The sequence below is a fragment of the Schistocerca piceifrons genome, chromosome 5 (genome assembly GCF_021461385.2).
Source record: "Schistocerca piceifrons isolate TAMUIC-IGC-003096 chromosome 5, iqSchPice1.1, whole genome shotgun sequence".
Lineage (NCBI taxonomy): Eukaryota > Metazoa > Arthropoda > Insecta > Orthoptera > Acrididae > Schistocerca > Schistocerca piceifrons.
In genome coordinates, this window is record NC_060142.1 from 271,103,741 (window position 1) to 271,116,509 (window position 12,769).

Sequence of the window (12,769 nt, forward strand, 5' to 3'; positions counted from 1 at the left end):
TGTAGGACCAAATTGATGAGCAAATCTCCAAGGTCATGAAACATGTCAGTACATGAAATTACAACAGAGAAGTAATAAGAGATATAAATAAAATGAACCTGAAAAAAGTCAGTCCGTAAGTTTAAGTTAACGCAATCAACAATACAACACAGATGGAACCTCAATCAGATTCTATACTGAATTTGTGGCCAAGTTAGCTGCTCTTCTAACTACAATCTATTGTACATCCCCTGAACAAAAAACCATACCCAGTTTTTGGAAAAGAGCTCAGGTCACATGTGTCTGTCCAATATCCTTGACATCAATTTTGTTGTAGTATCTTAGAACATTTTCTGAGCTCAAACGTAATGAAGTATCTTGAACAAAAAGACCTGCTCAATATCAACCAGCATGGATTTCGAAAACATCGATCATGTGAAACCCAACTTGCACTTTTCTCACATGATATACTGAAAGCTTTGTATTGAGGCAATTGGGTATATGCAGTATTATGGGACATCAAGGGAAATATGTGACTGGATTGACGACTTTTAAGTAGGGAGGACACGGCACGTTATGTTGGATGGAGAGTCATCATCAGACGTAGCAGTAACTTCAAGTGTACCCCATGGAAGTGTGTTAGGACTAATGCTTTTCATGTTGTATAGGCCTACTAATGACCTTGCGGACAATATTGATAGTAACATAAGGCTTTCTGCAGATGATACAGTTCAAATGGTTCTGAGCACTATGGGACTTACCAGCTGTGGTCATCAGTCCCCTAGAACTTAGAACTACTTAAACCTAATTAACCTAAGGACATCACACACATCCATGCCCGAGGCAGGATTCGAACCTGCGACCGTAGCAGTCGCACGGTTCCGGACTGCGCGCCTAGAACCGCGAGACCACGGCGGCCGGCGATGATACAGTTATCTATAATGAAGTACTATCTGAAAGAAGCCGCACAAATACACTCCTGGAAATGGAAAAAAGAACACATTGACACCGGTGTGTCAGACCCACCATACTTGCTCCGGACACTGCGAGAGGGCTGTACAAGCAATGATCACACGCACGGCACAGCGGACACACCAGGAACCGCGGTGTTGGCCGTCGAATGGCGCTAGCTGCGCAGCATTTGTGCACCGCCGCCGTCAGTGTCGGCCAGTTTGCCGTGGCATACGGAGCTCCATCGCAGTCTTTAACACTGGTAGCATGCCGCGACAGTGTGGACGTGAACCGTATGTGCAGTTGACGGACTTTGAGCGAGGGCGTATAGTGGGCGTGCGGGAGGTCGGGTGGACGTACCGCCGAATTGCTCAACACGTGGGGCGTGAGGTCTCCACAGTACATCGATGTTGTCGCCAGTGGTCTGCGGAAGGTACACGTGCCCATCGACCTGGGACCGGACCGCAGCGACGCACGGATGCACGCCAAGACCGTAGGACCCTATGCAGTGCCGTAGGGGACCGCACCGCCACTTCCCAGCAAATTAGGGACACTGTTGCTCCTGGGATATCGGCGAGGACCATTCGCAACCGTCTCCATGAAGCTGGGCTACGGTCCCGCACACCGTTAGGCCGTCTTCCGCTCACGCCCCAACATCGTGCAGCCCGCCTCCAGTGGTGTCGCGACAGGCGTGAATGGAGGGACGAATGGAGACGTGTCGTCTTCAGCGATGAGAGTCGCTTCTGCCTTGGTGCCAATGATGGTCGTATGCGTGTTTGGCGCCGTGCAGGTGAGCGCCACAATCAGGACTGCATACGACCGAGGCACACAGGGCCAACACCCGGCATCATGGTGTGGGGAGCGATCTCCTACACTGGCCGTACACCACTGGTGATCGTCGAGGGGACACTGAATAGTGCACGATACATCCAAACCGTCATCGAACCCATCGTTCTACCATTCCTAGACCGGCAAGGGAACTTGCTGTTCCAACAGGACAATGCACGTCCGCATGTATCCCGTGCCACCCAACGTGCTCTAGAAGGTGTAAGTCAACTACCCTGGCCAGCAAGATCTCCGGATCTGTCCCCCATTGAGCATGTTTGGGACTGGATGAAGCGTCGTCTCACGCGGTCTGCACGTCCAGCACGAACGCTGGTCCAACTGAGGCGCCAGGTGGAAATGGCATGGCAAGCCGTTCCACAGGACTACATCCAGCATCTCTACGATCGTCTCCATGGGAGAATAGCAGCCTGCATTGCTGCGAAAGGTGGATATACACTGTACTAGTGCCGACATTGTGCATGCTCTGTTGCCTGTGTCTATGTGCCTGTGGTTCTGTCAGTGTGATCATGTGATGTATCTGACCCCAGGAATGTGTCAATAAAGTTTCCCCTTCCTGGGACAATGAATTCACGGTGTTCTTATTTCAATTTCCAGGAGTGTATTTAGTCATATCTTGACAAGATTTCAATGTGGTGCAAAGATTGACAACTTGCTTTAAATGTTCAGAAATGCAAAACTGTGCAATTCACTGTTGGAATCAGCAACAACTCATACAAATACCCGATATTGAATGATCACTTAGGCTACGCCATGGGTAAAGCAAGAGGTAGACTTCAGTTTATATGCAGAATACTAGGGAAGGGCAATCAGTCTACACAGTAATGGAGATTGCATTAATCACTCGTGCGATCCATCCTAGAATATTGCTCAAGTGTGTGGGACCCACACCAGATAGGACTAACAGGGGATATTGAACGTATACAGAGAAGAGCAGTATGAATGGTCACAGGTTGGTTTAATCCATGGGAGGGTGTGTCAGAGATACTGAAAGAACTGAACTGGCAGACTTTTGAAGACAGGCGTAAACTATCATGAGAAAGTCTATTAACAAAGTTTGAAGAAACAACTTTAAATGATTACTCTACGAATAAACTGCAGCCCCCTACATATCGCCCATATAGGGATTTTGAGGGTAAGATTAGAATAATTACTGGATGCACAGAGGCATCCAAATAATCATTTCTCCCGCACTCCATATGTGAATGGAACAGGAAGAGACCCTCTCATCTAATGGAGGTTTGCAGAATGAAGACGCAGATGAAAAGCAAAACAAGGATAATTGAGTAGTAGTTGAAATAAATTCGGTACTGCTGATGGAATTAGATTAGAAAATGAGAAACTTAAAAGTAGTAGATGAACAGTGTAATTGATGATGGCCGATGTAGAAAGGATAAGGATGTAGAATGGCAATGGCCACAAAAGTGTTTCTGAAGAACAGAAGATCGTTAACATTGAATATGGATGTAAGTGTCAGGAAGTCTTTCCTGAAATTATTTGTATGGTGTGCAGCCATGTATGAAAGTGAAACATGGACAATAAATAGTTTACACAAAGACAATAGAAGTTTCTGAAATGTGATTCTACAGAAGAATGCTGAAGATTAGATGAGTCGAACACGTAACTAATGCAGAGGTACTGAACAGAACTGGGAAGAAAAGAAATTTGTGGCATGACCATACTAGGAGGAGGGATTGGTTGATAAAACACATCAGATCACCAATTTAGCAATTTAGTTCGGGGGGGGGGGGAGTGCAGGGGGGGGGAGAGAGAGATAGAGATAGATAGATAGATAGAGAGGGGGGGATGGGGGGGGGGGGTAAAAATTGTAGAGGGAGACCAAAAAATGAATACAGTAAGCAGATTCAGAAGGATGAACGTTGCAGTAGTTATTCGGAGATGAAGGGGCTTGCGCAAGATCGTGCTGCACAGAGAGCCCCATCAAACCCGTCTTTGGACTGTTTGGACTGAAGATGAGAACATGAATAAAGATTAACAGTACACTTGCCAATAGCTCTCAAGCACCTTTGTATTATTGCATTGTGATCAGTGGTCAGTGCCTGAAGAGGGGACATAAAGTGTTTTTAATATCCTCTGCATAGATCAATTACTAGAGCTCCTAAAGCTGCTATTAATAGGCTATAATGTACAGTATCCTCATTGTAGAACCATCAACACTATTGCCACTAATGAACAATACTAGCAAGGCGCCCCCCCCCCCCCCTCACTCTTTCTCTCTCTCTAATTAAAACAGCACCAGAATAGACATGTAATTGAAGCTAATAAGCCAAGTTTTGGCTTTTGCATTCCCCGCTACATGTTGTTGCTCCATCTCATTTCATGATAGTGCCTAACAAGTTATCTGACCAATCAGCAATTACTTTAAAACCGCACTTTTTTTCCTTACTTACATCTGTCATAGTGTATTTGTTTCTACACAAATCTACTGCTAAACACTGAATTAAACGACAGTTCTTACTAGATCAACACCTATAAACTTTCCTGAAGGCAAGCCAAGTATTATACTTATTTATGTCGAAATGCTGTGATGTTGACTACCTAACAACAAATTCTTTTCGAAGTTGGTTATGTTCTCAAAAATCACATACTTTGTCATGAAACTTTAATATCAGCAGCAGGTAGAACAGCATTTTGGCTTACACTTAAACCTAATTTACTGGTGAGATTTTGCATATCTAAAAACACCACCCCTCTTTGTGGTTGTTAACAGGACTCTTCACATTTTACTTCCTTTGACGGAAAAAATAACTGTACTGCAATTTGAACCTAGTTCTGGGTGAACTGCCTATTACCACATGACGCATGTTACGTGGTAATGACGGAAAATTTGTGAATGGATGAAATTACGTTAAGAACAAAAAAATAAAATCTCGTACGAAGTAATGCTGAACGTTATAGTTTAACTTAGGTATTATCTGTATAAAACACAACCTGGCGCTTTCTTCCTCCTCTATAGACGGCGGACGTTATGTCGAAAGATCAGTAATGTAGACGCATCAGTTAACAACTGACATGGATACCCCTTACAATACTTACTTCCAATGGAGTAAATTACTTGTAAGTTTCACTGGTCAAACCATCCTCGCGTTACAGGGCAATTCCAGTCTCAACTCCGCATTTCTATTCGACACACCCAGAACGGTAAAAACAACTATAACCGCGAAACTCTTCCGGTTATAGAATATGCAATTTCCGCAGCAAAATATTTGATTGCAGCCTAGACCAATCTGAGCACCTTACAATTACGTACAAGCAGCATCCCTTAAGATGCTCATTTCAAATTTATACGTCGGTATATCTGATTCATTCAGTAACCTTATACCGATAGTAATTATGCACAACCTTCTTAGCCACTGCTTTCTAGTAAAAATATTGGTCGTATACTGATAGCCAACGAAACTTCGAGCTTACTGTTTTGATATGAACAACAACCATCACAAACACTTTTCAGCGTCTGACACAATTTTTGTCTTTCGCTGATAGATGGCAGGCATATTGCGCGATCTACTCACACATACAGGCGTTCGAGAGCGCTTAGAGAGGAAGTAAAAACGCGGGAACCAAAAGCTCAGCCTATGTCACAGACAGAGGCAATAAGGTATGTCTATAAGTCTTATAGCGCATAGTGCGATAGCGGTAGTGATTATTACTGACTTCTATGACAGATTTCTGCTTCACCACTCAAACATTTCGTATCGTCTGCTGAAGTGGCTTGTGCGCAGGCTCGGGCAAAATGGCGCCTGTGAATATTTTGTTGGACATTTCCTCGGAAAGTAAGGTTTCGATCGATATTCATAGAACCTTGCTGGATTTTTTAGCTATAGGTGTTTTACAAACATGGTGCTGTCGTTGAACCATTTAGATACGTAATTAGTGATTGGCGTGATTACTTTCTCCCTAAGTTTCTTCGGAGTGGAACCGGAGACATGTTTTCATGTTGAAATGACCCTCCCTTCACGCAGGTGCGTACGCAGCCGTACTATCTGGATTTTAACTGGGCCTGCTCAGTGCTGTGCCGCGCATTTCTTGTTGTGTAGCGTAAGTTAAAAGCACTCGCTGAGCTTATGCGCCGCCAGTTGAACCGATAGTAGGCCTGAGAAACATAAATATAAGCGTTATAATGGTTCATAATCTGTTGTGGTTTAAATTATTCGAATTTAGGGTGGCCATATTTCAGTTTATCCCTGTCTGTCCTCAAATATGGGCTTATCAACCCCCTTGAACAGACAAGACGAGATACTCAGTGTATCACTTCGGTAGTGATATTCTCAGTAAGTAAAGAAAAATAGAGCTTTTTCTGTTACACTTGACATTTATTACAGTGATAAGGTGATTGCTAATCGAGATAATGTCTCATCCCATAGTTCCAAGTCAGCCCTGTTTACGGAATATTGATTTTCACGATTGATATATGTTGTTGTTTCGTCATGCTTATAGTTTATTCCCGCTCATTTGGTGCAGTGTATTATAAATTGCTCATCGGAAGTGCGAAATTCGAATCTAGGGAAAAGCATTGTCATAGGCCTATTGTTACGGTTTTAAAAAAAATATTGAAAAGTGGTGCTTATGCTTTGACTGAATTAAGGGTCTTTGTGTGGTAGCGTATGATAAAATAAAACTTCTAACACTTGTGGGTCGTTATGGGGCACTGTTGTGCCGATATGTTAATTTATAATGTGGTACGTTCTCCTTTTTCGTGTTACAGAAAAAATTCACTTCTCTCTCGTTGTTTCATTAGGTAATGACGGAGCCTCAAGAGGAAATACGCAATACATTCATTACTATAATATAAACATAAGTTTTGCATCCACAGTCTGTATCACTACGCTTAAAATATATCAGATCTTCTCTTTAATTCCTACGAAATGCCACGAATATACTTCCAAAAATATTTAATTCCGATTATTTAACACCCACTAATACGATTTATACCCTTCCTGAAGGGTGTTAGTGTTCGTTCAGTCCAGACAGTTTTATTCCCACCCGTAATTATTTTCACATTGAATGTTGAACAGATAACGCATAGCAGCAGCACATTCACATATTGCTTTATCGTATTGATAAACAGACACTTCCACAAGCATTAAAAAATTAAATGTCTCCTACATTGTTTACTTGGATCTAGTGTCAAAACTTTCACTTCACTTCGTGACCGGTAGTAAACAGAAGAAAGGTAGTTTCCTTTATGTGAAACAACCAGATTTTTAGTGAAATTACTATCATAGTGCCAAAATAGACTTTTATGGATTTGTTTTGAATGCTTTTTGTACTGAAGAACAAAGATTGAAGTATTACTTTTGACAGAGCTGCTATTAAATTATGAAACATTTGGCACTTCGAACAAACAGTAAATCATTTTCACAAATCACTGCCTTCCCTGTTTCACACTGGAATAGAAGGGAGAACCGATAGAGGTACCCTCCGCCACACACCGCCAGGTGGCTTGCGGAGTATGGATGTAGATGTAGATTGTTAAGTATTGTATTTATTTATATGCACATCTGCTGCACATTATAGAAAAGAAGAAAACAATCTTAGTGCCTGACATAGGAGAATGTCACACAAGAAGCTTACATTGTCATGTTCATTGAATAGATGATAATGCAGAAATTTTGTAACTGTTTACTAAAATCACAGTATTTTATATTGTTGGAGGCAGTGATTGTTGTTACAGATATTTGCTGATACATGGTGCTATTATTCTAAATTTTTGTTTTTTATTGTATTACTTTTCATTGTATTGCACTGGCATTGGCAGTTTAAGTGGACAATGAAAATTGTGCTTTGGCTCTTCTCATTGCCATAGTGTAATAATCGTAAGATGTCAGTCACCAAACTTATTTCTTTTATCCTGTCAAACAGTGCAGAATCCAGAATGGAATAGCGATAGTATTATGAAAAGGATAGATTGCTACTACTCACCATCATGTTTTTGTGAATGTGTGTGTTTTCTTCTTCAGAAGAAGGCCTTTTGGCTGAACGTCAGATGTATAGCAGTATCTTTGTTGTGCTTATCTGCGACTCATTTCCTCTGTATGGCGAGTAGCAGTCTGTCCCTTTCATAATATTCCTTTATCCTGTTTACACAATGAATAAATGGGTGAATAACAATCTAAGACATGTGGGTGGTAGCCATTGCCTGTTGAAATGTCTAGTTTATTCTTAGACCTTTCTAACGGGGGGGGAAACTCCTCATCGCATGCACAACCCCTCACTTTCCCGGATTTAGTGGTAAGAGGGCCCAGTAGACAACCTGTCAAAACCAAACACAGATCAAGCATGAAAACAGGTAGTAGTTGTATTAAACTAAGAAAAAATAGCAAAATAGAAACACTCCAAGGAGAAGTGCAACATAGAGCAGCGTGAAAGAGCAACAGCGTCATGATTAAGTGGTCATGGTGTTGAATTTTTTATTTTCCGCGTGGTTCACTATATTGAAATTTGTGCCTGTGTCGTGGTGTAAGGAAGGGGCTTAGTGACAGTTGATTCTGCAAAACTACTGTTAGCAGCTGAAAGGAAGTGGCTTTCAAATGGGAAGCACAAACGCTTTATTGACAAGGCAACCAGTCAACCGAATCCTTCACCGGAACACACATCTGGTACGTCACAGATGGCATTAGTGACAGTATGTGCCATGATAGGAATGTCTTATTGACGCACCTAATTTGTAAGACTGATATGTGAATCAGATATGCCTCCTTGCCCGATTTAGGCTGCAACAAATGAAGACAACAGTTACAAAATCTCACAGTTTTGCTATTCTCTGTCAAAACATATGTTTTTTAACTTTTCGAAGTTTCGTTTCATTTTGGAAGTTTTGACTCTTGAATTCCCTTGTTGTAACATAGCTCACACCTTTTCTTTTTCTTTTTTTTTTTTTTTTTAAAAAAAACTATATTGTATCCCACCTGCTCTCACTATTCATCACATTTACTAGCAACGGTAACATATTAATACTTACCACATGACTCATATTCTATAACCAATATACAGTATTAAAACTGCCCAAACTACAGATATTCCAGTAACCGGATGGACAGTTCATAATAGTGTGAAAAGAAACATAAATTTCAGGGGAGAGTTTCAAACACAGCTCATCCTGTGTACAGTATTTTATTATTATTTATTTTTCTTTTTTTGACAGCTCAGTATACCTCCTTCCTGTTTTCATGCTTGATCTGTGTTCAGTTTTTGATAGGCTGTCCAGTGAGCCACCTTATCACTAAATATTAGGGGGTTGTGGTGGGGAGTTTCCCTTGTAATTCACCCCCCCCTCCTCCTCCTCCTCCTCCTCCTCCTCCTCTATGGGGTTGGCATTGTTATATGGTTTGATTCAATGTTAGTGACATTGGCTGGATGCCCTTTCATTCACCACCGCTACCCACAGGACGGAATCTGTATCCCTTCTGTCTGCCTACAGCTTAATGGGTACCTGAGGTGGGATGTAGCTATTTACCCAAGTGGATTTTGGAAACTAATTGAAAACTATGTTCAGGCTGGCTGGCTCACCAGCCCTCGCCATTGACCTGCAAGGCATACTTGGTCATGAGCAGGCTTGACTCCCTAAATCCCAGAAGCTGTGTGCTAATCTGCTTGACTGTTGGAATCCTTCTCAGACCTTTCTAAGATGTTGCACATTTGTTCACTGTTTTAAATGACAAGGACACACTCCCTCTATGACTTAATGTGGATAAGTGCCTGACTGCAGTAGCAGCAAACATTGGTTTTATGAGAGAAAAATATACCAGTAGTAGTCCTACTTATTTTTGCCACTGCTATCCCATTTGTACATTGAAACACATTAATTGGCCCTACAGAACAAATAAGCAGACATCAGACATTTCAGAGTATTTAGAAGTTGTGGGCGTAACAGTGAGGGTGAAACTCGTTTTCAGAATACTTCAATGTAAAAGTGTACAGTGGTGCCTATTTGCAGTGTTAGCCAGTTAAGGAAGACACACTGACAAAATTTTATGTAAATGAGGTCAAAATGGTGGTATATAACTTTAAAGCCAGATTGTTTATAGTGTTGATGTAGAAATAGGCAAGTGTTTTATGCATGTCAAGATGTATTTGATTCATTTCCTAATGCATAACTTCTTCAGTCATGCACACTAAATCTTAAAAATGACTAAAATATTGCATGCATTAACATTATGCTAACTGTTTTTTTTTAAAAAAAAAAAAAAAAAAAAAAAAAAAAAGAAGAAGAAGAAGAGAGAGAGAAGCAAACATACAAATCTTGGGGGGCGGGGGGCAGAGAGAAAGCACAAAATGGAAAAAAGCAGGAATGGCTTGAGGAGAAATTAAAATTTCCAGAAGCATGCATCACAGTGGGAAAGGTAGCTGCTGCACATAGGAGAATAAAAAGAAAGCTTTGAACAAAGAGAATTACTGTACAAATACAAAGAGCTAAGATGGACAGGAAGTACTAAGCAAGGCAGTGAAGGCTGAAAGGTGGAAGGAACAGGTAGGGGGACTATTCAAAGGAAACAACCTCAAAGACAATACTACATTAAGGGAAGAAAAAGTTAAACATGATGGGAGAGCCAAGTTTTGATACTGTGAGTGTACTTTGTCAGAAACACTGAAAGATCCAAGTTGAAACTAGACAACTGGCGTAGATGACATTCCCTCGGAATGATTCTTTGGGAGAATCAACAGTGACAGAACTATTCTCCTGGCATGCAAGACACAATGCAGGCAAAAAAAAAAAGTTCACACTTCAAGAAAAATTTAATTATTAAGAAAAGAAAGGTTGGGTGAGAGGGGGGGTGTTAACTGATAAGTGTGGATATTAACAAATCATCCATTTAACAAGTCATGGTTGCAGAGTACAGATGCAGTTTTACAGACAACAATAAGATTGGTGGTTGCAGAGTACAGATACAGTTTTACAGACAATAATAAGATTGGTGTAAGTCAACATGAGGGGAAATTCGTTTGGGTGCTGTTGAAATTTAGAACATTGAGGCAGTACTGGCCTAAAAATTTATCTACACCCATCACCATTATTTGGGCTTCTTCCCTTCCATTCACATGGGATAATCGATTGCTTAAACTTCTCTGTGTACACTGCAATTAGTATAATTTTGGCTTAATACCTATGGGAGTGATATGTAGGAGCTATAGTATATGCTTAGATTTATCACCTAAAGTTGGATCTTGAAGCTTTGTAAGAAAGATTTTACAGGCTAATTCACATCTATCTTCAAGCGTGTGTCAGTTGCTTTTTCAGCATCTCCATGATGCTCTCCTATGGATGAAACAAGCCATTGATCTTTTGTCTTTCGTGCTGCCCTTCTGTGTATGTTAAGTATCGCCTGTTAGATTTGGTATGAGACCCTCCACACTTAGCAATATTTTCTGATGGACTGCACGAGTATTTTGTAAGCAATCTTGTTTGTAGAATGTTTACATTTCTCTAGTATTCTACCAGTGAACCGAAGTTTACAAACTGTTTTATGTAAGATTAGGTTTATATGTTCATTCCATTTCATATTGCTACAAATTGTTACACACATGTGTGTATAAGCTGACTAATTCCAGTTGTGACTCATCAATATTCTAGTCATAGTACACTACATTGTTTGTTTTGTGAAGTGCAAGACTTTACCTCTCCGAACATTTAAAGCAAGTTGCCAAAACCAGTTTGAAATCTTATCAAGAGCTGACTTAATATTTATGCAGCTTTTTGCAGATAGAAATTCATTACAGATAACCATGAAATCTGCAAAATGCCTTAAGTTCCTATTAATATCATCTGCGAGGTCATTAACATAAATGATGAACAGCGAGAATTCCCACACACTTCCCCGGAACACATCTGAAGTTACTTCTATATCTGTCGATGACTCTCCATCTGAGATGTATGCTGTATTCTCCCTGTCAAGAAATTCTCAATCCATTCACAAATATTGCATGATACTGCATATGATTAAACTTCCAATGATAATTGTAGGTGTAGCTTTGTGTTAAATACTTTTCATGAAGTCTGCAAAACTCTGCGTCTACCTGACTGCCTTGATTGAACTGCGCTGGGCCCTGGATCTCCGTTCAGCTTTAACCAAAGCATTTAAAAACTGAGATTTTGCTTTGATTTCCTCAGGTCACAGTTGGGCTTTCAAATTTTGAAACTCAAAAAAACGAAAAAACATTTGTAGCTAGTGTTAATTATATTGACCTTTGCCACTACTGTTGTCAAGTCATTAGCAGTATCTGGTGTACTGTGACCATTTGGTAGTTGCTCAAATCAACTTGGCCACAGGGATAGGCTCTTCCCTCATATGGTTCCTGCAGCACCATCTTCGAGAACCGTTCCCTGTATCTGGCAGGAGAAGTTGCACCCTCCTCTGGCGTCTACCGATGACAGGGCTTTCTCTCCCCGAAAATCTACAGATCAGAGATCCATCACAAGTCAGTGGCTAGAGGAGCCATGGACTGTGGGTCTCAGGGCTGCCTGCTCTTCTTCTATTCCTACATCTGCAGTTGATAAACCCGCAGAGGAATATTGACCACCAAATGATGTGAAAGCGAAGGAGAAATCTCTGCAGAAGGCTACTCTTATGACCCAGGCAGCCCCAGATTTGCTTGTGCTGTCAGATACTGAACCACTGTTCATTGATGATCTGCAGCTACTGTTGACACAGTGATATGGGGGTATGAACTGTCCTCCACCACTGATGAGGATACTCTCAACGTGATGATCCAGTGGAACTGCCATGAATATTACTGTCATTTGCCAGACCTACAACAACTAATTTCCTCTTGTTCTCCTATCTGTGTTGCTCTCCAAGGAAAAAACCTCACTGATGACCATTCCCCAGATCTTTGAAGTTCCCATATATTCTGTTGGAAGTATACTGACCCCAAGAGAGCATCTGGAGGAGGCTGGAATTTGGTTCACATTGATATCAGCAGGGAGTGGATTCCTCTCCATACCTAATTGGAAGCAATAGCAGTGCAAGTTCAGATG

At 41.2% G+C, this 12,769-nt stretch overlaps 2 protein-coding genes across 7 annotated transcripts in view; one reads left to right on the forward strand and one right to left on the reverse strand.

Annotated features, from left to right (window-relative positions):
- The window catches only part of LOC124799290 (5-demethoxyubiquinone hydroxylase, mitochondrial), a 64,603-nt gene extending 59,073 nt beyond the window's left edge, over positions 1-5,530 (reverse strand). The window contains exon 1 of one of the 6 annotated variants that reach the window (XM_047262870.1): positions 5,449-5,530. Coding sequence is in view for 1 of the 6 variants with exons in the window: in XM_047262868.1 (XP_047118824.1) it covers positions 5,206-5,229 (24 nt within the window). In the remaining 5 variants the exon portion in view is untranslated. The other 5 variants (XM_047262874.1, XM_047262868.1, XM_047262872.1 and 2 more) reach the window with 5 other exon arrangements.
- Positions 5,531-5,948: 418 nt separating this feature from the next.
- The window catches only part of LOC124799286 (DNA-binding protein P3A2), a 152,517-nt gene continuing 145,696 nt past the window's right edge, over positions 5,949-12,769 (forward strand). Inside the window, 1 exon segment of the mRNA XM_047262863.1 lies at positions 5,949-6,065. The gene's annotated coding sequence lies outside the window, so the exon portion shown is untranslated.